The 24,251-nt window shown below is 47.3% G+C and overlaps 1 protein-coding gene across 2 annotated transcripts; it reads left to right on the forward strand.

Annotated features, from left to right (window-relative positions):
- Positions 1–13,370: 13,370 nt before the first annotated feature.
- On the forward strand, positions 13,371–22,735 carry c1h11orf54 (chromosome 1 C11orf54 homolog). Of its 2 annotated transcripts, XM_071329970.1 has the most exons (9): positions 13,379–13,465; positions 14,109–14,220; positions 14,331–14,429; positions 14,547–14,620; positions 14,708–14,809; positions 15,162–15,338; positions 15,715–15,864; positions 22,034–22,150; positions 22,231–22,735. In XM_071329970.1, exons 2-9 carry the CDS (start codon positions 14,154–14,156, stop codon positions 22,402–22,404), a joined length of 960 nt encoding a protein of 319 aa, XP_071186071.1. In that variant the 5' UTR covers positions 13,379–13,465; positions 14,109–14,153; the 3' UTR covers positions 22,405–22,735. The 2 variants fall into 2 exon arrangements, with proteins under 2 accessions (XP_071186067.1, XP_071186071.1); XM_071329966.1 differs by having other exon boundaries at positions 13,371–13,465; positions 14,331–14,620.
- Positions 22,736–24,251: the final 1,516 nt, after the last annotated feature.

The following is a 24,251-nucleotide window of genomic DNA, read 5'->3' on the forward strand; positions in this document are numbered from 1 at the left end:
TACAGCAGGCATGACTGTAACTGGCCAATGTACATGCAATTGTGAGACAGAGACTGCTGCCTGGTGGTGCCGGGTGAGATGACATTACAGGAAATGTGTGAACCTTCTGCTAATTTGTTCCTACTGCTGGTAACCGGATTTCTGGTATGTAAATATACAGCTGTCAGATATGCAGGGCAAGGCTTCTTATCTAATCATTAACCAGGATACTTCCTACTTGTTGAGCTCAGTAAAAGTGACACATTGAAGACTACAACTCCAACCTAAGAAAGCAATTTAGTATTAGACAAATTTGTTTGGATCCAATGGTTGGAAAGGGTACAATTACATGTTCTATTGACCACAAGACCAAGAGGCCTTTATTATTGTAATGATGTCAGTTGAATTTGGTGGCTTGTTAATGGAGCTGTGCTGTCCTCTTGTGGTCAACATAATAACATTAAAGAGATGGCCTATTCTGAAAACAAATACTGACAAGACACACAAGCTTGTTTTTGATTCCAATAATCAGAAGATATGAGTGCATGTACATCTGCCTTCTTCATTTTTTCAGAATTGTATAATAAAAGACACTATGATCACATTGCTGATGATATAACGCAAATTGTCATATTTATTGATTATATTCAATTTACAACAAAAAAGGCATAGGATATACCACAATTTAACTGTTCTGAGGGATTGGAATTAAATATTTAAATCAGATCACTATTGCTTAAACTTTTTAACATTTCAGCAAACAGCAAATGTGTAGGACATACAAATGAAATGATTGAATACATACATACAGATTTCACATGTCCACTCATGTTATTTTCAAAATAGACATCACAAGTAAAAACCGATTTACAATACATCAAAATAACAATAATAATATGATCAAATGCTTTATTCCTTCTGACAGCAAACACATGTACATGTCTGAAACACATTCACACCTCGTCACGTGAAAATAAATCACCTTAACACATCCAACTTCATATCAAAATATAATCTGTATTTATTCCACATCTGGGATACAAATTGCACTTTCCCTCACAAATGTCATGCAATTATCATAGAAATCACTTACATTAAGGCAATAGTAGCAGCACCATAACAACAACCATTGTAGAGGTTAGGTAAAATTGATTGTATAAAGAGGTTAGGTACCATCGAGAGGTTCTGTTATTGTATTTTAAGGCCAAGCTCACTTGCTTATTGGTTGTTACAACTCGATTGTAAGTATAATAAATATGACATAAAGATTCACAGGTTGTACATTATCATTTTAACTTCCTGAGCGGTTATTTGCAATATTGTGAAGAGAAGTAATAAAACTCTGCATTCCCAGAGTCAAAGAAAACAGCATGGGATTCTGACTGAGCCATTGGATACACCCTGTGTTGGTTTCCTCTCTGTTGATTTGATGTGTACATTACTAAAGAAATAGTTTTTCCCAGTCCAGAGCTTCCGGCGACAGTTCCCAGTCCAGAGCTTCCGGCGACAGTTCCCAGTCCAGAGCTTCCGGCGACGTTTCACAGTCCGGAACCTCCAACGACGGTCCACAGTCCGGAACCTCATTAGACGGTCCACAGTCCGGAACCTCCAACGACGGTCCACAGTCCGGAACCTCATGAGACGGTCCACGGTCCGGAACCTCCTGCGAAGGTCAACGGTCCGAAACCTCCAGCTCCATGGCCGGAGCCTTCCCCTGCACCGATGCCCAGTCTAAGCACGGCGTCCAGTCCAGCTCCAAGGCCAGAGACTTCTTCTGCGTTGGTGCCCAGTCCAGGCACAGCGTCCAGTCCCACTCCTTGGCGGGAGCTTTCCCCTGCGCCGATGTCCAGTCCAAACATCGGCGCTCATCGCGGGATGAGCGGGTTCTTCGGCCCGCACCAGAGCCACCACCGGCACTAGACACCCCCCCAACCCTCCCTTTTTGTTTCAGGTTTTGCGGTCGGAGTCCGCACCTTTGTGGGGGGGGGGGGGGGGGGGGTACTGTCACGTCCTGACCATAGAAAGCCTGGATTTTCTATGGTAGAGTAGGTCAGGGCGTGACTAGGGGTTTTAGTCTAGTTTATTATTTCTATGTGGGGTTCTAGGTTTAATTATCTATGTTGGGGTTTGTGTATGATTCCCAATTAGAGCCAGCTGGTAATCGTTGTCTCTAATTGGGGATCATACTTGAGTTGCATTTTTCCACATGTGGGTTATGGGATATTGTTTGAATGTATGTGTTTTGAGTAAGTGTATGTAGCACCTCTGTTGTCACGGTTTGATGTTTCGTTTGTTTGTTTATTGTTTGTTTTGCTAAGTTTCACTATTAAATATTATGTGGAACTCAACATACGCTGCGCCTTGGTCCGTCTATACAAACGTTCGTGACAGTAGCGTCATACCCAAGAAGACTCGAGGTTGTAATCGCTGCCAACGGTGCTTCAACAAAGTACTGAGTAAAGGGTCTGAATACTTATGTAAATGTGATATCATTTGGAAAAAAAATTTGTTTAACTTGTTTTTGATTTGTCATTATGGGGTATTCTGTGTAGATTGATGAGGGGGGGGAAACTATTTAATGCATTTTAGAATAAGGCTGTAACCTAACAAACTGTGGAAAAAGTCAAGGGGTCTGAATACTTCCAGAAAGCACTGTATATACACTGCCAGTCAAAAGTTTTAGAACACCTACTCATTCAAGGGTTTGTCTTTATTTGTAATATTTTCTACATTGTAGGATACTATGAAAGAACACATATGGAATCATGTAGTAACCAAAAAAGTGTTAAACAAATCAAAATATATTTTAGATTTTAAATTCTTCAAAGTAGCCACCCTTTGCCTTGTTGACAGCTTTGCACACTCTTGGCATTCTCTCAATCAGCTTCACCTAGAATGCTTTTCAACAGTCTTGAAGTAATTCCCACATATGCTGAGCACTTGTTGGCTGCTTTTCCTTCACTCTGCGGTCCAACTCATCCCAAACCATCTCAATTGGGTTGAGGTTGGGTGATTGTGGAGACCAGGTCATCTGATGCAGCACTCCATCACTCTCCTTCTTGGTCAAATAGCCCTTACGCAGCCTGGAGGCATGTTTTGGGTCATTGTTCTGTTGAAAAACAAATGATAGTCCCTCTAAGCGCAAACCAGATGGAATGTTGTGTCACTGCAGAATGCTGTGTTATTCATGCTGTTTAAGCTTGCCTCACCAGAAATGCACTCCCACACCATCACACCTCCTCCTCCATGCTTCAAGGTGGGAACCGCACATGCAGAGGTCACCCGTTCACCTACTCTGCACCTCACAAAGACACGGTGGTTGGAACCAAATATCTCAAATTTGGACTCATCAAACCAAAATACAGATTTCCACCTGTCTAATGTCCATTGCTTATGTTTCTTGGCCCAAGCAAGTCTCTTCTTCTTACTGGTGTCCTTTTGTAGTGGTTTCTTTTCAGCAATTTGACCATAAAGGCCTGATTCACGCAGTCTCCTCTGAACAGTTGATGTTGAGATGTGTCTGTTACTTGAACTCTGTGAAGCATTTATTTGGGCTGCAATCTGAGGTGCTGTAAGGGGTGCGTACTGGCGGCAGAGAAGTCAGACGCAGGAGAGTAAACTGTGTTTCCAATGGCACAGTTTTATAACAAAAACGCACCGGAAAACAGAACCATATATAAATGGGTACATAACCCGACAATACGTGCACAAGCACTTACAATAAACAATTCCGGACAAGGACATGGGGGGTAACAGAGGGTTAAATACACAACATGTAATTGATGGAATTGAAACCAGGTGTGAGGGAAGACAAGACAAAACCAATGGAAAATTAAAGGTGGATCGGCGATGGCTAGAAGGCCGGTGACGTCGACTGCCGAACACCGCCCGAACTAGGAGAGGGATCGACTTCGGCGGAAGTCGTGACAGTACCCCCTCTTGACGCACGGCTCCAGCAGCGTGCCGACACCGGCCTCAGGGATGACCCGGAGGGCGAGGCGCAGGGCGACCCGGACGAAGACGGTGGAACTCCTGCAGCATTGAAGGGTCCAACACGTCCTCGACCGGAACCTAGCACCTCTCCTCCTGACCGTACACCTCCCACTCCACGAGATACTGAAGGCCCCACACCCGGCCCCTCGAATCCAGTATGGAGCGAACGGAGTACGCCGGGCCCCCCCCCCCCCCCCCCCCGATGTCCAGAGGGGGCGGAGGAACCTCCCGCACCTCAGACTCCCGTGCTGGCGGACCAGCCAGCACCGGCCTGAGGAGAGACACGTGGAACGAGGGGTTAATACGGTAATCGGGTGGCAGTTGTAACCTATAACAAACCTTGTTCACTCTCCTCAGGACTTTAAATGGCCCCACAAACTGCGGACCCAGCTTCCGGCAGGGCAGGCGGAGGGGCAGGTTTCGGGTCGAGAGCCAGACCCGGACCCGGTGTTCGCACCGGGGCCTCACTGCGGTTTGCTATCTGCGTTCTCCTTTTGGCGCATCACGGCCTGCTGAAGGTGAACACGGACAGCTTCCCATCTCTCCTCCGCGCACCTGAACCAGTCGTCCACCGCAGGAACCTCGGTCTGACTCTGATGCCAAGGCGCCAGAACTGGCTGGTACCCCAGTACGCACTGGAAGGGAGAGAGGTTAGTGGAGGAGTGGCGAAGCGAGTTCTGTGCCATCTCAGCCCAGGGCACGAACGCCGCCCACTCACCCGGCCGGTCCTGGTAATAGGACCGCAGAAACCTGCCCACAACCTGGTTTACTCTCTCCACCTGCCCATTACTCTCGGGGTGAAACCCTGAAGTAAGGCTGATCGAGACCCCCAGACGTTCCATGAACGCCTTCCAGACCCTAGACGTGAACTGGGGGCCTCGATCAGACACTATATCCTCAGGCACCCCGTAGTGCCGGAAGACGTGCGTAAACAAGGCCTGTAGGGCCGTAGGGAGACCGGGCAGAGGGAGGAGACGACAGTACTTAGAGAAACAATCCACAACGAGCAGGATCGCGGTGAGAGGGGAAGATCAGTCAGAATATCCACGACAGGTGCGACCAAGGCCGTTGTGGAACGGGAAAGGGGTGTAGCTTACCTCTGGGCAGGTGCCTAGGAGCCACACTGGGCGCACACCGAGCAGGAGGAAACAAACCCCCACGTCCTTAGCCAAGGTAGGCCACCAGTACCTCCCGCTCAAACAGCGCACTGTTCGATCAATCCCAGGATGACCAGAGGTGGGTGACATGTGGGCCCAATAGATCAACCGGTCACGAACAGCAGACGGGATGTACAGACGCCCAGCGGGACACTGGACGGGAATGGGCTCTGCACGTAACGCCTGCTCAATGTCCGTGTCCAGCTCCCACACTACCGGCGCCACCAGGTAGGAGGCGGGGAGTATGGGAGTGGGATCCAGGGGCCGCTCCTCTGTGTCATACAGCCGAGACAATGCATCTGCCTTCACGTTCTGGGAGCCTGGTCTGTAGGAAAGGGTAAACACAAACGGGTGAAAAACATGGCCCACCTTGCCTGGCGAGGGTTCAGTCTCCTCGCCGCCCGGATGTACTCCAGATTACGGTGGTCAGTCCAGATGAGAAAAGGGTGTCTAGCCCCCTCAAGCCAATGTCTCCACGCCTTCAAGGCCTTGACGACAGCCAACAGCTCCCGGTCAACCACGTCATAGTTTCGCTCCGCCGGGCTGAGCTTCTTCGAGAAGAAGGCACAGGGGCGGAGCTTCGGTGACGTACCCGAGCGCTGAGAGAGCACAGCTCCTATCCCAGCCTCGGACGCGTCCACCTCCACTATGAACGCCAAAGAGGGATCCGGATGGGCCAGCACGGGAGCCGAGGTAAACAGAGCCCTCAGGTGACTAAAAGCCCTGTCCGCCTCAGCTGACCACTGCAAGCGTACCGGGCACCCCTTCAGCAGTGAGGTAATGGGAGCCGCTACCTGACCAAAACCCCGGATAAACCTCCGGTAGTAGTTGGCAAACCCTAAGAACCGCTGCACCTCCTTTACTGTGGTGGGAGTCGGCCAATTACGCACGGCTGAAATGCGGTCACTCTCCATCTCCACCCCTGAGGTGGAAATGCGATACCTCAGGCTTGACGTACAGGTCATGATCCAACAGGCAACCAAGCACCCTGTGCACCAGCGACACATGCTCGGCGCGTGAGGCGGAGTATATCAAAATGTCATCAATATACACCACTACACCCTGCCCGTGCAGGTCCCTGAAAATCTCGTCCACAAAGGCTTGGAAGACTGATGGCGCATTCATCAACCCGTACGGCATGACGAGGTACTCATAGTGCCCTGAGGTGGTACTGAAAGCCGTCTTCCACTCGTCTCTCTCCCGGATACGCACCAGATTGTAAGCGCTCCTGAGATCTAGTTTGGTGAAGAAGCGCGCCCCGTGCATTGACTCAATCGCTGTGGCTATGAGCGGTAGCGGGTAACTATATCTCACAGTGATCTGGTTCAGACCCCGATAGTCAATACACGGGCGCAGACCTCCCTCCTTCTTCTTCATAAAAAATAAACTTGAGGAGGCGGGTGAAGTGGATGACCGAATGTACCCCTGATGCAGGGATTTGGAGACGTATGTTTCCTTAGCCTCCGTCTCCGCCTGTGAGAGGGGATACACGTGACTCCTGGGAAGTGCAGCGTCTGAATCGACGAGCGCCTTATGCGGGGAAAACTCAGGGAAAGTGACATACACAAACATATGTGCAACAGAGGGCTCTGGGTGAGAATGGTGCCGGATCACCTAGGGTGACGCCAGAGCGCCCTGCCTGCTGCCTCGATACCTAGAGGAACCAACCCGGCACCGACCGGCAGTATGACCACTGCGGCCACAGATGGTGCACGAGCTGGAACCCCCTCCGGTCTCCCTGCTCCATGGGTATCGGAGAGGGGGTGCGTGGGGATGGAACCAACAGACCCCGATCTGAACGTCCGCGGGAAGCCAACAGATTGTCCAGCCGGATGGACAGGTCCACCAGCTGGTCGAATGTGAGGGTGGTGTCTCTGCAGGCCAACTCCCGACGGACGTCCTCGTGCAGACTGCAGCAATAATGGTCAATCAGGGCCCTGTTGTTCCATCCCGCGCCGGCAGCCAGGGTCCGAAACTCCAAGGCGAACTCCTGGGCGCTCCTCGTCCCCTGCCTCAAAAATGGAAGAGGCGCTCACTCGCCGCTCTACCCTCGGGCGGGTGGTCGAAGACTGCCCGGAAGCGGCGGGTGAACTCCTCAAATTGGTCCAACGCCGCATCTCCCTCTCTCCACACGGCGTTGGCCCACTCCAGGGCTTTCCCGGTGAGGCACAAGACGAGGGCGGACACCCTCTCACGGCCCGAAGGAGCCGGGTGGACGGTTGCCAGGTACAAGTCCAGTTGTAACAGGAACCCCTGGCAGTTCGCAGTCGTACCATCGTATTCCTTGGGCAGGGAGAGTTGAATCCCACTGGGACCAGGAGAAGGAGGAGTGCTTAGTGGAGACCCCGGTTGTGCTGGTGGAGGCGATGGGAGAACTACCTGTCTCTCCCAGCGGTCCATTGTCTGGACAACGCGGTCCATGGCAGTGCCAAGATGGTGGAGCATTGCTGCGTGCTCCTGGACGCGCTCCTCCACCCCTATACCTGGGGTACTTGCTCCTGCTGACTCCATAGGTTCAGTCCGGAATTCTGTAAGAGGTGCGTACTGGCGGCAGAGAAGTCAGGCGCAGGAGAGCAAACTGTGTTTCCAACGGCGCAGTTTTATAACAAAAATCCACCGGAAAACAGAACCATATATAAATGGGTACATAACCCGACGCACAACAGACAATACGTGCACAAGCACTTACAATAAACAATTCTGGACAAGGACATGGGGGGGAACAGAGGGTTAAATACACAACATGTAATTGATGGAATTGAAACCAGGTGTGAGGGAAGACAAGACAAAACCAATGGAAAATTAAAGGTGGATCGGGGATGGCTAGAAGGCCGGTGACGTCGACCACCGAACGCCGCCCGAACTAGGAGAGGGACCGACTTCGGCGGAAGTCGTGACAGGTGCAGTAAACTCCAATGGATGTATCTTCTGCAGCAGAGATAGCTCTGTGTCTTCCTTTCCTGTGGCGGTCCTCATCAGAGCCAATAAAATCATAGCACTTGATGGTTTGTAAGACTGCACTTGAAGAAACTTTCAAAGTTCTTGAAATTTTCCGGATTGACTGACCTTCCTGACTTAAAGTAGTGATGGACTGTCGTTGTGTCGCTGTGTAGTGGTGTACATAGAAGACATCTTGGTGTAGTCCACTACACGCGAGCAACGTCTCTTATGTCAGGTCCGTTTTGGAGAGGCTGATAGGGCATCACCTGTACACCAAGGCAGAGAAGTGCCTTTTTTTCCAGTAGGTGGTTTCCTTACTGGGCTATCAGATATCCACCGCGGGAGTGGAGATGGAAGAGCCGAGGGTCAGTGCAGTACGGTCGTGGCCTGTTCAATCCAACATCAAGGCGGTGCAGCGCTTCCTAGGTTTTGCCAACTATTTCAGGTGCTTCATTAGGTGTTTCAGCACAGTGGTGGCCCCTCTCATCTCGCTCCTGAAGGTAGGTCCTTGACAGCTGTGCTGGACTGAGGAGGTCAAGGAAGCCTTCCGTGCACTCAAGGAACATTTTACGAACATACCTGTTCTGGCTCATCCTGACCCATCTCTCCCCTTCATCGTGGAGGTGGACGCCTCCGAGGTTGGAGTAGGGGCTGTTCTCTCCCAACACACTGGATCGCCGCCTAAACTCCATCCATGCGCCTTCTACTCACGGAAGCTGTTTCCTGCCGAGCGGAATTACGACGTGGGGATCGTGAGTTGCTGGCCGTCAAGAAGGCGCTGAAAACATGGCGACACTGGCTGGAGGGTGCTCGACACCCATTCCTGCGGAGGCTCCCTTCTCTCACGTCTTCCGGCACTACGGGATCCGGGAGGATATTGTGTTTGACAGTGGTCCTCAGTTCACCTCCCGTGTCTGGAAGGCCTTCATGGAACAACTAGGGGTCACGGTCAGCCTCACCTCCGGGTACCGTCCCGAATCTAATGGACAGGTGGAAAGGGTAAATCAGGAACTGGGTAGGTACCTTCGTAGTTACTGTCAGGACAGGCCGGGGGACTTGCTGCATTTCTGCCTTGGGCAGAAGTCTGAAGTCCTCAACTGGAAGCTTCATTAAATAGTATCCGCAAAATACAAGTCTCAACGTCAACCGTGAAGAGGCGACTCCGGGATGCTGTCCTTCTAGGCAGAGGTCCTCTGTCCAGTGTCTGTGTTCTTTTGCCCATCTTAATATGTTCTTTTTATTGGCCAGTCTGAGATGAGGCTTTTTTTTTTGCAACTCTGCCTAGAAGGCTAGCATCCCGGAATCGCCTCTTCGCTGTTGATGTTGAGACTGGTGTTTTGCGGGTACTAATTAATGAAGCTGCCAGTTGAGGACTTCAGCCGTTTCCAGCTACAATAGTAATTTACAACATTACCAAGGACATTTCTAAATGACCCCAAACTTTTGAACGATAGTGTATATAACAGAGGATATCTATAATATGGCATTTCCAGATTTTCAGTGTATTTTAGGTATTAATTGATATTGATAACTAAATAACAGAGGGTCAGACAGATTAACAAGACACAAATGTCCCTCATCACTAAGCTAAGGATTCTGGGAATAACCACTTCACTCAGCTACTGGATCCTGGACTTCCTGATCGGCCGCCCCCAGGCGGTAAGGGTAGGTAACACCACATCCGCCACGCTGATCCTCAACACGAGGGCCCTTCAGGGGTGCGTGCTCCCTGTTCACTCATGACTGCATGGCCAGGCATGACTCCAACACCATCATTAAGTTTGCCGATGACACAACAGTGGTAGGCCTGATCACGACAACGAAGAGACAGTCTATAGGGAGGAGGTCAGAGACCTGGCCGTGTGGTGCCAGGATAACAACCTCTCCCTCAACGTGATCAAGATAAAGGAGATGATTGTGGACTACACGAAAAGGAGGACCGAGCACGCCCCCTTTCTCATCGACGGGGCTGTAGTGGAGCAGTTTGAGAGCTTCAAATTCCTTGGTGTCCACATCACCAACAAACTATCATGGTCCAAACACACCAAGCCAGTCGTGAAGAGGGCCCGACAAAGCCATGCGCCTTCTACTCACGGAAGCTGTTTCCTGCCGAGCGGAATTACGACGTGGGGATCGTGAGTTGCTGGCCGTCAAGAAGGCGCTGAAAACATGGCGACACTGGCTGGAGGGTGCTCGACACCCATTCCTGCGGAGGCTCCCTTCTCTCACGTCTTCCGGCACTACGGGATCCGGGAGGATATTGTGTTTGACAGTGGTCCTCAGTTCACCTCCCGTGTCTGGAAGGCCTTCATGGAACAACTAGGGGTCACGGTCAGCCTCACCTCCGGGTACCGTCCCGAATCTAATGGACAGGTGGAAAGGGTAAATCAGGAACTGGGTAGGTACCTTCGTAGTTACTGTCAGGACAGGCCGGGGGACTTGCTGCATTTCTGCCTTGGGCAGAAGTCTGAAGTCCTCAACTGGAAGCTTCATTAAATAGTATCCGCAAAATACAAGTCTCAACGTCAACCGTGAAGAGGCGACTCCGGGATGCTGTCCTTCTAGGCAGAGGTCCTCAGTCCAGTGTCTGTGTTCTTTTGCCCATCTTAATATGTTCTTTTTATTGGCCAGTCTGAGATGAGGCTTTTTTTAGATAAAGGAGATGATTGTGGACTACACGAAAAGGAGGACCGAGCACGCCCCCTTTCTCATCGACGGGGCTGTAGTGGAGCAGTTTGAGAGCTTCAAATTCCTTGGTGTCCACATCACCAACAAACTATCATGGTCCAAACACACCAAGCCAGTCGTGAAGAGGGCCCGACAAAGCCTGTTCCCCCTCAGGAGACTGAGAAGATTTTGGCATGGGTCCTCAGATCCTCAAAAAGTTCTACAGCTGCACCATCTAGAGCATCCTGACTGGTTCCATCACTGCCTGTTATGGCAACTGCTCGGCCTCCGACCGCAAGGCACTACAGAGGGTAGTGCGTATGGCCCAGTACATCACTGGGGCCAAGCTTCCTGCTATCCAGGACCTCTATACCAGGAGGTGTCAGAGGAAGGCCCTAAAAATTGTCATAGACTCCAGCCACCCTAGTCAAAGACTGTTCTCTCTTCTACCGCACGGCAAGCGGTACTGGAGTGCCAAGTCTAGGCCCAAGAGGCTTCTTAACAGCTTCTACCCCGAAGCCACAAGACTCCTGAACAGCTAATCAAATGGCTACCCAAACTAGTTGCAATTTCCCTCCCCCTCTTTTACGCTGCTGCTACTCTCTGTTTATTATCTATGCATTGTCACTTTAACTCTACCTACATGTACATATTACCTCAATTACCTCAATTACCTCGACTAACCTGTGCCCCCGCACATTGACTCTGTACTGGTCATCCCTGTATATAGCCCCGCTACTGTTATTTTACTGCTGCTCTTTAATTATTTGTCAATGTTTATTTTTTTCTTAAAACTGCATTGTTGGTTAAGGGCTTGTAAGTACTGTAAGCATTTCACTGTAAGGTCTACACCTGTTATATTCAGCGCTTGTGACAAATAACATTTGATTTTATTTGTTTACCTGACATTTAATTTCCATGTGTGCATCCAAAAATAACAACTCTTCTAGCCTAGTTAAAACAAGGGACATTTGTACTTGAAGTCATAGTGGTGGAATATTGAAGAGTAGTTGACACAAGCCTTCAAGTGATAGAAAGAGCTTAAGGACTCGGAGAGCAGCTGCGGAAAGTTGCCGGGGCTATAAAAAACACTGTTTACGTTTCTTAAAATGACTGCTGTTTGGGTTTTACACTTACATAATACTGCCGTTAGACTAGTGTGACCCATACATGAGGGTTGGGTTGAGATCATCCCACATAGTATCCACATAGCCTATGGATACGTATGGATTGGTTGTTATAATGGTTTTACATTTTCATACAGATGACAATCCAAACATTAACTACTCTCTACCCAAAGGCCACCCATCCAAAATCCTCTCCAAGATATGGATTGTTTTATTCAGATGGCATGCTTCATGTCATCACCATAAAGTAATTGTATTCAGTTGCGAGGTAACCCTGATTCGCATCATTTGCATCAATAAATGGCGTTAAAAGGTCATTTTCCTGTAAGAAATAAATGTTTTGATGAATGCACTGCCTGACATTAAATGCCAAATCCTTGACTCATAATAAGACTAGATAGGTTTTTAAATCTGTAAACGCTCCCCAGGAAGGGAAAGGAGTACTTTTTCAGGCCATGCTTCTCTGCATTCCTCTTGGGATGTTTCACTCCAGGTGAGACCTGCTGCTTCCTTTGGGCAGTGGCAGGTCCCCTCTCTCCTCCTCTGATTCTATGAGGCATGTGAACTTTGACCTCTTCTTTCAGTGACATCTTCTCACAGATCTCACTGCCTCGGACACTGGCGCTTGAGTTATGTACCCAGAATCACTGCTGATACATGAATATGGGGGAGCAAAGGCATGCATTGAAATATTCACACCTTTTCCATTTCTCTGACATTGTTGTAATAAGATAGATATAGTAATCTATTCTAAATGCTTCACACATTTATGAAGAAGCATTGCTGAGGGCACAGCACTGACTTAACCAATTTATCAGCGGCCATCTTTCCACCTGTCTGCTGAAGACTAAATGCCAAGGTCTGTAACGACGGGATAGGATAACACATTTTTCTGTCCACTGAGAGCAGCATTGAAATACTGTGAGATTGTTTTTATGAAATCAGGATTGGGGGTCTCTAGAATAATCTTGGATGGTTGTCACTAGTTACCACAGCCACAAAGTCGAAATGGACTATATCATAAAAATTCATGAAAACAAAAATCGTTTTTGGGTCTTAATTTAAGGTTATGGTTAGGCATAAGGTTAGCAGTGTGGTTAAGGCTAGGGTTAAGGTTAAGGTTAGGTTTAAAATCACATTTTAAATTTATAATATGTAACTTTTTGGGCAACATAGAAACTTCACATAGAAACTTTGTAGGGTAAAATAAAATATTTTTGGTAATGGAAAATGTATTTCACAGCTGTTTAGATGGTACAATGATTCTCTACAATATACTTGCATGTTTTGTCACATAAACAGAATTTTAGCAACCAAGAAATAGGGAACATTTTCTCCATAGTGCACTGTTAAGAAATTGTTGAAATGGGTGGGGTTTATGACCTTGCGGCTGTGGTAAGTAGTGATGACAGGCATGTTTGGACAAATTCACTATAGGGATCCTATTAAATTACTAGAGGTGCTGTGTCATAAACCCTCAAAGTTCTATAATGGGACCAAAATGGCAGCCATCTTGGTCACGGAGAAATCCAAAACCAGTCTCACTGGAATGAATGGCATTGGTGATGCATTTCCTGCTTTTACTTATGCAGGAAAATATAGGTAAGGCATGTGATGTATCAGAAATTGTATAATGGAATTATAATCAACCTAAAATATTGTCATATTTTAAATATTGCTTATATGGGTTTTATACAAATGTTCTGTATAAATAGCCTCTAAAATATATGTAAAGAGTCCATAAATGTCTGTTTTGGGGGGGGGGGGGGGGGTAATGAGTGTTATTATATGATACAATATCAGTACTTGTTGCGTTTACAACTTGTGTAAATCCTATCATCAATTGATTTGAGCAAGTGTATGGCTGTGGATTGACTGCATTGTTTGAATAGAAAGTTGGCATATTGGCAGTTAATTTGAAAAATATATAGATTAATTATTGTAAAACTATCTGACTAGCTAGCTAACACACACATACAGTGCAGATAAATTCTTCACATTCATTGTTTTACACAAAATCTTATCACAGCACTGGCAGCTCATGGTTGACCAACTCCCTGACCAACATGGTTGACATTTGCACCATCATAAGAAGGTTAAAGCCATTGTAGTATTTTCTTAACTCTATGAAATGCGCACAGTCAACCAGGAATTGAGACGAGCAAACGTCGTCACGTCACGTCAGAGAATATTAGTTGGCCAACCAAGGTTTTTCTAGGAGTTCTTCATCGTGTTTCACAATCAGGTGCTCTTCAGTCGCTTGAAGCTTGTGATTCCTACAGGATACAGAATGTCAGACGTCAGAAAGACTGAAAAGTTCCAGTTATATGTCCCGATTTTGGAGGAATTATGTGACGGTAAAACATACTTTGGAAATTGCGACCTAGTGTTATGCATGGATTTACTGAACACTAATTATATTGAACTGTCTGGTTCTAATCTTCATTTCCTCCACTTGCCACTACAGTGTTGCAGAGAGGGCTGAAGAACAATTTTGCTGACGCGCAAGTTTGTGTTGTCGACTGTCCAGACCTCACTCAAGATCCGTTTAAGTTTCCCGTCAAGGGTAACACATTGCAACTTCTTGGAACACTGTATCGTTTTGCATTTTCTTTCTATTTTATGCAGTTATACCACAGAGAGGTTGAGATGGTAACAAAGTATCTCTTTTACCTATCGACAGGGTTGTGTGGAAAACCTCGCATTACAGATGTGGGGGGAGTGCCCTATTTGGTCCCCCTGGTCAAAGTGGACAAGGTACAGGGAATGAAAGCCATAATGATAAACTAATGTGAGATGAATGCTATAACAATTGGTCCAATATAAATTCTAATTTCTCTCAAGGAGTACAACATGAACACTGTGTCAAAGGAATTGGAGCTACCTGGAGCATTCATTCTTGGTGCAGGAGCTGTATCCTCCAAAAATGTTGGAATGAATGCAGAGGTTTGTTAACTGTCAGAATTATCTTCCAATTGTCTTGATACATTTATGGAGTATTTTGTCAGACTTATTATGATTACATGAATAGAAACACTACCTAAAGTTGTCAATTTTGATTACAAACTTTGGGAGGATAGGATACATTATGGCAGAGTGGTTAAGTTAAATGCGCAAGACACATTTCAGTTGATTGCATTCAGTTTCGCAACTGACTAGGTATCCCCTTTAAATAATAATTAGTAAATTATAATTAATTTCCCATTTAAATAATAATTAGACACAACTAAGTTTAATATAGTTTGTTTTATTGGTCAATATGTTGAGTTTTATCTCATTTTGATTATCATCACCCCAGATGATGCCTCTGGTGCTCACTGAAGCTGAGGGAAGGCCTGCAGTGAATAGCAGCTGGTTTTCCTCCATCAATCCAGATAATAACCAGTGTCTTTTGGAGAAATACAGCGATAAGTTCTCAGACTGTGACTTTGGACTGCTGGCGAACTTGTATGCATGTGAGGGAAAGCCTGGAAAGGTAAGAAATGGATGGTTTGGCTCGTAAGAGAATGGTGCGTGTGATATTTGGAATTATAACTAGTATTACTATGATGCTCGTAACAAGTTATGAGATTTTAGGGCTGAGTGTCATTTCAATTGTGCTTAATCATTGTGTATTACTCATTATTTTGTCTTCCTGGTGAATAATACCCTCATCTGGTTATGCATTTACATAAACAAAGTGCACTTTAGGTTCATGATTTAAATAATGTTTACACAGATTATGACCTCCCTGTCTGTGTTTGCTCCAAAGGTTTACTTTAGGTCTACAAATATTAACAGAAGAAAAGTGACTATGAACTGGTTGTGTAATCAGTGCTGAAAATGTAGTTTTTCCTTCTTATCACTGTCAGGTCATAGAGGTGAGAGCCAAAAGGAGAATAGGAGAAGAGAGCCTTGTGGGTGCTCTGAGGAAGACCATGGAGGAGCACTACCCTGATAAAAGCCTGGCTCTGGGGGGCACCTTCCTCATCCAGAAAGGGAAGGCCAAGATCCATATCATGGTAAAAACATAAAACATGCAGATATTTGTGTTGACAGGATGCTGTGACATGGTATTGTGGTTTCAAGGCTCAATGCATGCTTATTGCTTAAAGGGGCAATCTGCAGTTGAAACAACAACAAAGCCAGACTCCATGCCACTGTTTTGGTTAAAAGCTGAGGGCAGGGCCTGGAATGTAACCACTCTCAATTCTTAGACAGAGCTTTGGATGCAAGAACTGACCATCTATGATATCAAAACTATAGTTATGTTTCGCTATATTGGATCACTCCAATATAATGGTATCACTCCGCGGTGGAGGGATACATCTGAGGTGAGGATTTACTCCCGTGTACACCTGTGTCATGGCTGGGGTCAGCCCCTATATATAGACCCCATGGCCGCGACACACATTCTCTTTCATTTTCTCGGAGGACGTCCGTATGGTTTGAGGTACAAACTTTCTGAAGTTCGCTTGGTAAGTCACTGGTAAGTAATATCTTGCGTGGAAGTATACTCACTGGCTGTTTGCAGCTGGCTCTTGAGTGCTCCACTCGCTGCGTGAGGTTGATCTGTATCTTCCGCCCGTGGTTTGTCGTGCTTGTGTTTCGTTAGCGTTACACTACGACTCTGTGTGCACATATTAATATATTGGTGGCTGCCACAAACTGTATTTACCTTACACAACTTGCCGACTGGCTTGTCTTGTGTGTGTTGTGAATTTCTTTTACATGCTGTCCAGCGCGGGTTCTCTGCTACTTACTCTACACGGGTTCTCTGCTAATTCCCCTACAGGGTTTTCTTGTTCTTTCTGCAGAATGTAAGAGTATGGTGGTGGGCTGTCACTACGTTGACACATTAACTTTGGAGTTCCTTAACGGAGTTACTCCATCATATGGTGCTGTTTTTTGTTTTCTGCTTGGATATTAAACCTGCTAGGTAAAATTGCAGTTGACAAAAAACACAAATCAAATCCATTACCTGGTTGCTGTTTTTTGTCTGCCTGTTTTTCCCACAGGGGTCTGCCCCTGTGTTTGCAGAGGTACTGGGTAATGTATCCCTCACCGGGTTCCTATTCCTCCAAGCGGGTCACGACATAATTCTCCCAGGGAGTCGGACCCCTGCTCTGTGGCCTTGTTGGATTGGCTGATCTTATGGCTTCCCTTTGTGACAGGTGTGATGGTGGCATCCCCCTGGGGATCCGCATACCTCGTGTATGCACTGCTTGGGTTTGAGCCATACTGGATGCCTGTTTTGTGTGGTGTTCTTAGAACGCCTGCACCTGGCGCGATTGGATGCCATGCGCAAGTAGGTCGGCGAGTCTGGGGCTCAGGCTGGGGACGAGCTCCCTCCCTCAGGAGTCGTGCGGCAGCGAGCTGTTAGTCCCCCTACTGGGCCCAGTACCCCTCCAAGGAAGTGTGGCCAGAGCCACCGCAGGCAGAGCCCATCTGCTGCCAGTCCTGGATGGGGGCATGAGTTGCACCGCTGGTACCACCTTGAACGGAGGGCGCACGCCCTGTGTCAGGAGGTTAATAGCTTCGATGGCAACGACAGCTGATCCCTGTTGACCAGTGATAGGCTGTACCTGGGGGACGATGCTGGCACTGTTCATCACGTGAGCGGGGCTGACAGGTCATCAGAAGCCGCCAGCGGGGCTTCATCGCCCCCAGCGGCTCGAGAGGCTATGAGAGGTCTACTCACTTGGGTAGCCACTGCACTGGACATCAACTGGTGGACAGTGAGGACTCTCCATCTGTCCCCATCTCTGCTGAGTTCCGCGAGGCCTTGCAGGAGAGCTGGGCCCCTGCCAGGGCGGAACCCCCCCATCCTGCACCTGAACGACGGTGGGGTCCCTCTCCTGCCCCATCGCCTCGTGCTAAGGGATGACAGCGGGGAGGGGCACAGTGTGAGGCGATGCAACAGCCTGTTTTTCCCACAAGGGTCTTCCCCGGTTTTTGCAGAGGTACTGGGTAATTTATCCCTCCGGGTTCCTATTCCTACAAGCGGGTCACGACATAAGCTCTCCCAGGGCTTCGGGCCCATGCTCTGTTGGCTTGGCTGAGCTTATGGCTTCTCTTTGTGACAGGTGTGACAGGTGTGATGGTGTCAACCGTCACCGCCATAGGGACATGCCTGGGGGACCCATGCGCTCGGGGTGCCAGAGGAGGCTTCTCCCGGTCTCAAAGGGTAAAGTGGGAGGAGTGTGTGGAGTCCCCATGAGTGTTGTCCTCAATGCTCGAGGGGTACTAACTCCAATTCCGGTGCCGGCCTTCGTGTCACCCCCCCTGATGCTAGACCTGATGGAGGTGGAACCTGCCAATGCCTGTTGGGCTTGCTGACGGCGGCCTCGTTGTTGATTCCCCTGGGCCTGCTCCATCTCCGGCCTCTTCAACTGTGGTTCAACTCCCACCAGCTGCACCCAAAGCGCCACTGTCACCGCCAGCTGCGGGTGACCGCACAGTGCCTCAGGGTGTTGTTGAGGTGGCGCTGTCACTCCTTTCTCTCAGATGGGGTGGAGATGCTGAGGATGTGCCACCGGGAGCTGGTCACCAAGGAGGTGTGACCAAGGAGCGGCAGGCATATCAATACACTACAGCTCTGAGCTGTACTGCTGGCCCTGCAGTCTTTTCTTCCACATCTGAAAGGAAGACATGTCCTGGTGAGAACGAACAAAACCACAGTGGTGGCTTACATCAACCACCAGGGTGGACTGAGGTCCCACCACCTCCATATTATGGCATGGTAGCTCCTTCTCTGGGCTCAGGGACGTCTAGCGTGTCTACGCGCAGCGCACATACCTGGCATCCTAAATGTGGCAGCGGTTATGCTCTAAGGAGGGCCTGCCACCTTGGGACTGGAGCCTACATCTCCAGGTGGTGCAGCACCTGTGGGACAAGTTCGGGAGGGCACAGGTGGACCTGTTTGCCTCCTTGGATAATGCACACTGCCCCCTGTGGTACTCCATGTCGGAGCCACCAGGGCCTCTGGGCTTGGATGCACTGGCTCACGATTGGCCAGGCCTGGAGCTTACACATTCCCCCATTTGTCCCTTGATTCAGGCTGTGCTGGACAGGACCAGGATGGCAGAGCATCGTCTGCTTCTGGTAGCCCCATACTGGCCCAGATGACCCTGGTTCAGCCTTCTCCTGTCCCGGTTGTCTGGGACACCTTGGCAACTTCAACTGAGACCTGATCTGCTGTCTCAAGTCGGGGGAACTCTGTGGCATCTGAGGCCGCACCGCCTCAGTCTGTGGGCTTGGCCACTGAACGGCACCAATGGTCCATGTTAGGACTACAGGAGGGTGTAATGAACACCATGCAAAAAGCAAGTATGCGGCAGGTTGTAACCAGCACCCCAGTTGCGCTGGCGGTTGTTCTGCTCTTGGTGCACTGGTATTGAGGTTGTGCCCGAGTCATGCAGGGTGCAGTATGTTCTCCAATACCTGCAGTCTCGCTTGGATGAGGGCTTGGCAGCCTCTACACTGAGAGGGTATTTGGCCGCTATATCTGCCTACCATGTGGGATGGATGGACAGGCCAGTGAGGCGCCATCCCTTGGTCACCAGGTTTATGAAGGGGGTTCGTCGCCTGCGTCCAGCTAGGACTCGCTCAATGGCGAGCTGGGGTCTGGATGTGGTCTTTCAGCTTGGCAAAGCCGCCTTTCGAACAGTTGGAGTCTGCCACCCTGAAACACCTCTCTATGAAGGTGGTTTTCTTGGTAGCGATTACTTCCATGAAGAGGGTGGGTGAGCGCCATTCTGTTTCGGTAAGTTCTGAGTGCTACTGGATGGACCCTGGGGGGCGCAGTATATCTCTCTGCCCCAAACCTTCATTCCTCCCGAAAGTTCTGTCAGACAGGCATGTGAACATCCCTTTTTATCCTGTCTGCTTATGACCCCCCCCCCCCCCCCCCAGGAGTGAATCCTCATCTCAGATGTATCCCTCCACCGCGGAGTGATACCAATATTTTGGAGTGATCCAAATCGCTCACATAACTGTGGTTACATACGTAAACCTCTGTTTTAACCATGTTTTGAGGCTATACAGTGTGTTTTTACATTTACTTTGTTTACAAACATTGGAGTAAAATAATGTTATGTTTTGGGTTCTGGTGGGGTACGACAGTTGAACTAAGCTCATGAGGCAATTCTAAGTTATTCTTTGAGAGTCAATTGGTACATACAGTACATTCGGAAAGTATTCAGACCCCTTCCCTTTTCCACATTTTGTTACGTTACAGCCTTATTCTAAAATGGATGAAAAAATATGAAAAATCCTCATCAATCTACACACAATGCCCCATAATACCCCACAGTTGACAGTGCATGTCAGAGCAAAAACCAAGCCATGAGGACGAAGGGATTGTCCGTAGAATGTGTCGAGGCACAGATCTGGGGAAGGCTACCAAAAAAAAATTCTGCAGCATTTTAGGTCCCCACGAACACAGTGACCTCCATCATTCTTAAATGGAAGAAGTTTGGAACCACCAAGATATGTAACTTGTTTTAACATGCGAAACAGGCAACCCAAATTGTTTTTATTTATTTTTATACAAAGTCAGGGGGTCTGAATACTTTGCGAACGCACTGTATCAATGTACAGTGCATTCAGAAAGTATTCAAACCCCTTGACTTTTTCCACATTTAGTTTCGTTACAGCCTTATTCTAAAATGGATTTAATATTTTTTTCCCCTCATCAATCTACATACAATACCTCATAATGACAAAGCAAAAATGGGTTAATAAAATACAAAACTTGATATCACATTTACATTTGTATTCAGACCCTTTACTTAGTACGTTGTTGAAGCACCTTTGGCAGCGATTACAGCCTTCAGTCTTCTTGGGTATGACGCTATAAGCTTGGCACACCTGTATTTGGGGAGTTTCTCTCATTCTTCTCTGCAGATCCTCTCAAGCTCTGTCAGGTTGGATGGGGAGTGTCGTTGCACAGCTATTTTCAGGTCTCTCCAGAGATGTTCAATCGAGATCAAGTCCGGGCTCTGGCTGGGCCACTCAAGGACATTAAGATACTTGTTCCGAAGCCACTCCTGCGTTGTCTTGGCTGTGTGCTTAGGGTCGTTGTCCTGTTGGAAGGTGAACCTTTGCCCGAGTCTGAGGTCCTGAGCACTCTGGAGAAGGTTTTGATCAAGGATCTATCTGTACTTTGCCTCAGTTCATCTTTCCCTCGATCCTGACTAGTCTCCCAGTCCCTGCCGCTGTAAAACATCCCCACAGCACGATGCTGCCACCACCATGCTTCACCGTGACACTTGGCATTCAGGCCAGAGTTCAATCTTGGTTTCATCAGATCAGAGAATCTTGTTCCTCATGGTCTGAGAGTCCTTTAGGTGCCTTTTGGCAAACTCCAAGCGGGCTGTCATGTGCCTTTACCTGAGGAGTGGGTTCCGTCTGCCCGCTCTACCATAAAGGCCTGATTGGTGGAGTGCTGCAGAGATGCTTGTCCTTCTGGAAGATTCTCCCATCTCCACAGAGGAATTCTGGACCTCGGTCACTCTGACAATCAGGTTCTTGGTCACCTCCCTTATGAAGGCCCTTCTCCCCCGATTGCTCAGTTTTGGTACCCTTCCCTAGATCTGTGCCTTGACACAATCCTGTCTTGGATCTCGATGGACAATTCCTTTGACCTTATGGCTTGATTTTTGCTCTGACATGCCCTGTCAACTGTGGGACCTTATATAGACCGGTGTGTGCCTTTCCAAATCATGTCCAATCAATTGAATTTACCACAGGTGGACTCCAATCAAGTAGTACAAACATCTCAAGGATGATCAATGGAAACAGGATGCACCGGAGCTCAATTTTGAGTCTCATAGAAAAGGGTTTGAATACTTATGTAAATAAGGTATTTCTGTTTTTAATACATTTGCAAAACCTGTTTCTCTTTGTCATTGAGGTATTGTGTGTAGATTGACAATTTTAGAATAAGGCTGTAATGTAACAGTGGAAAAAGTCAAGGGGTCTGAATACTTTCCGAATGCACTGTATATGTCCAAAAAGGATGTAGCAACTGCAATTGCCCCTTAACTAATTTTCATGACTTAACATGTTTGTCATCAAACCACAGCAATGGACACCAACAGTGTCAGAATTTATGTAGGCCTTTTTACTGAAGCCTCAGAGAGCATTACCAAATCCCATTTGTTTTGTTTCTGGTGACCCTGTGCATAGCCAAGGGAGTTCTCAGCCTGCCCACTCAACTCCAACGATGATGTTAACAAATGGCTGAAACATTTTGAGGTCAGCGCACCACTGATATGCCAGTCTGTGATGGTCTCCAGAGACCCCGTAAGTATAGACTTAATCTACGATCCCTAACTGGACTTTTTCTTTTTGCACTTTTTACTAACTGGCTTTTTACTATCCAGGGTTTGGACCTACGTGTGGAGCACACTCACTGCTTCAGCCACCATGGAGAGGGTGGTCACTACTACATAGACACCACTCCTGACACTGTGGAATACCTGGGTTACTTCATGCCTGCCGAGTTCGTCTACCGCATCGACAGACCCAGTGAGACCCACGAAGTTGGGCGAGACTGAAACATGACACAACTTGACAGTCAAATTAATGTTAGAAAATCTTACCTTTTGATGTTGATTTATCTAACTGAATCAATGATTGATGATCAACAACAATCTATTTGACTTTATTAATTTATCAAAAGGCCTTTGATTTGATGATTTTACAACAAAGACCACATTTGTTTTAGTCAGGACAATATTGTGCAATTAAAGCTAAACGTTTTTAACAATAACTTAAACATTTCATGAATCGTTTGATAAAAATGCATTTGATTCAAATAATTGTAACATTTCATTATGTTGTACTTTAGGGAATAAACTACCTGTCAGTGACATGTGTAAAAATAAATCTACATTTCATTATTATTTGTAGATCAGTCAGTCACAATTTACTCATGATATTTTGCTGTTTTGATCTTAGTTACGCCACTGACATGACAGGCGTGTTTCTACCTTATACTGCCAGGTAATGGAATGCCGAAAGTTAGGTAGAAAGTGGCAATATCATAAATATTCATGAACATTTCTTAATTTAAGGTTAGCAGTGTGATTAAGGTTAGGTTAAAAATCATATTTTAAGAAAACATTGTAGAAATAGGCAGGGTTTAGCCATAATTAGGACTTTGTGGTTGTGGTAACTAGTGATGACTGCCTTTCATGTGTCAATGGCTGTGTTCGAGAGCATCAAAACCATGATGTATCATGGGTAGATTGTGACTGACTGATCTACAAATAATAATGAGTAGTTATTTATGATACAAGGTGACATGTAGATCCGTCAGTCGCCTGCCATATTTTTGATGCTCCTAAACACGGACAATATGTTCCATTCATTTTCATTGCACTCAAATAACAAATGCTTGTGTATTGCCATGAAAAAAGTAATAGGATAGGCAGAGCTCGCTCCTGTCTGTGGACGTCACACATCATCTCCCGCCATTTGGCGGTTATGTCTGTTTTTTACTGCTAGCTAAAGAAGCTGATCAGGATGGCTAACATATTGTATCTGAAACAGTTTTCAAAGTAGGGGGTGATACAGGGTGGAAGCCCAACACCTGAGCTTTGGGACCTACATCAAAGAAAAGGGACAGAAAATAAAACAATCATTTCAATCTGTGGTATCAAAGGAAAGACTGGCTATGTGGAACCAACCCATAGAAACCGCCATCGTGTTTGCTTTTTGCTCATGGCTCACATGCTGACCAGACCGGACACGTCGCATGAGCGAGCGTCGCAAAATAAATGTAGAAATCCATGTTATTCAATTATTGCACCCACACTGCTCGCGCGTGCCAACGAGCGTCTCCTACGCCAAGGGCTAAAATAGAACTCATTCCTATTTCTGACGCAGATCGCGCTGCAAGTCCTGCCTCTCCCATCTCCTCATTGGTTTATAGAAGCAGGTACCCACGTGCCATCTCCTCATTGGTAATACCCACGTGGGTGATTGAAAGACGAACTGTTGCCGGTTGTCGTGGTAATACTATGAAAGTTTAGATGCCAATCACCATATAAGTTAAAGATGAAAAAGCCTGGAAGGAGGAGAGATGACTAGAAACGATTCGGTTGGCCGTTTTATGTGTGGATTAATTGTCGGAGTAGAGGTCCTTGTGCATTTCAGGTAAAATAACAGCTCAATGTTTATATCCCAGGAAAAATTAGCTAGCAACAGCAAGCTAGCTAAATAGGACACATTAACGTTAGCTAGCAAGTGCCATACATGTTTAATGCTTTTCGACCTGTCCCCAAATTAATGTCATTGGTTCAGAGTTTGTTTTGATATTTTAACCTGCGTGTCGTGATCGCGTTTGGTTTGGGGGGGCAAAATACATTTATGCACGATGGCGCACGCGCGCAGCCGGTTT

The sequence above is a fragment of the Salvelinus alpinus genome, chromosome 1 (genome assembly GCF_045679555.1).
Source record: "Salvelinus alpinus chromosome 1, SLU_Salpinus.1, whole genome shotgun sequence".
Taxonomy (NCBI): domain Eukaryota; kingdom Metazoa; phylum Chordata; class Actinopteri; order Salmoniformes; family Salmonidae; genus Salvelinus; species Salvelinus alpinus.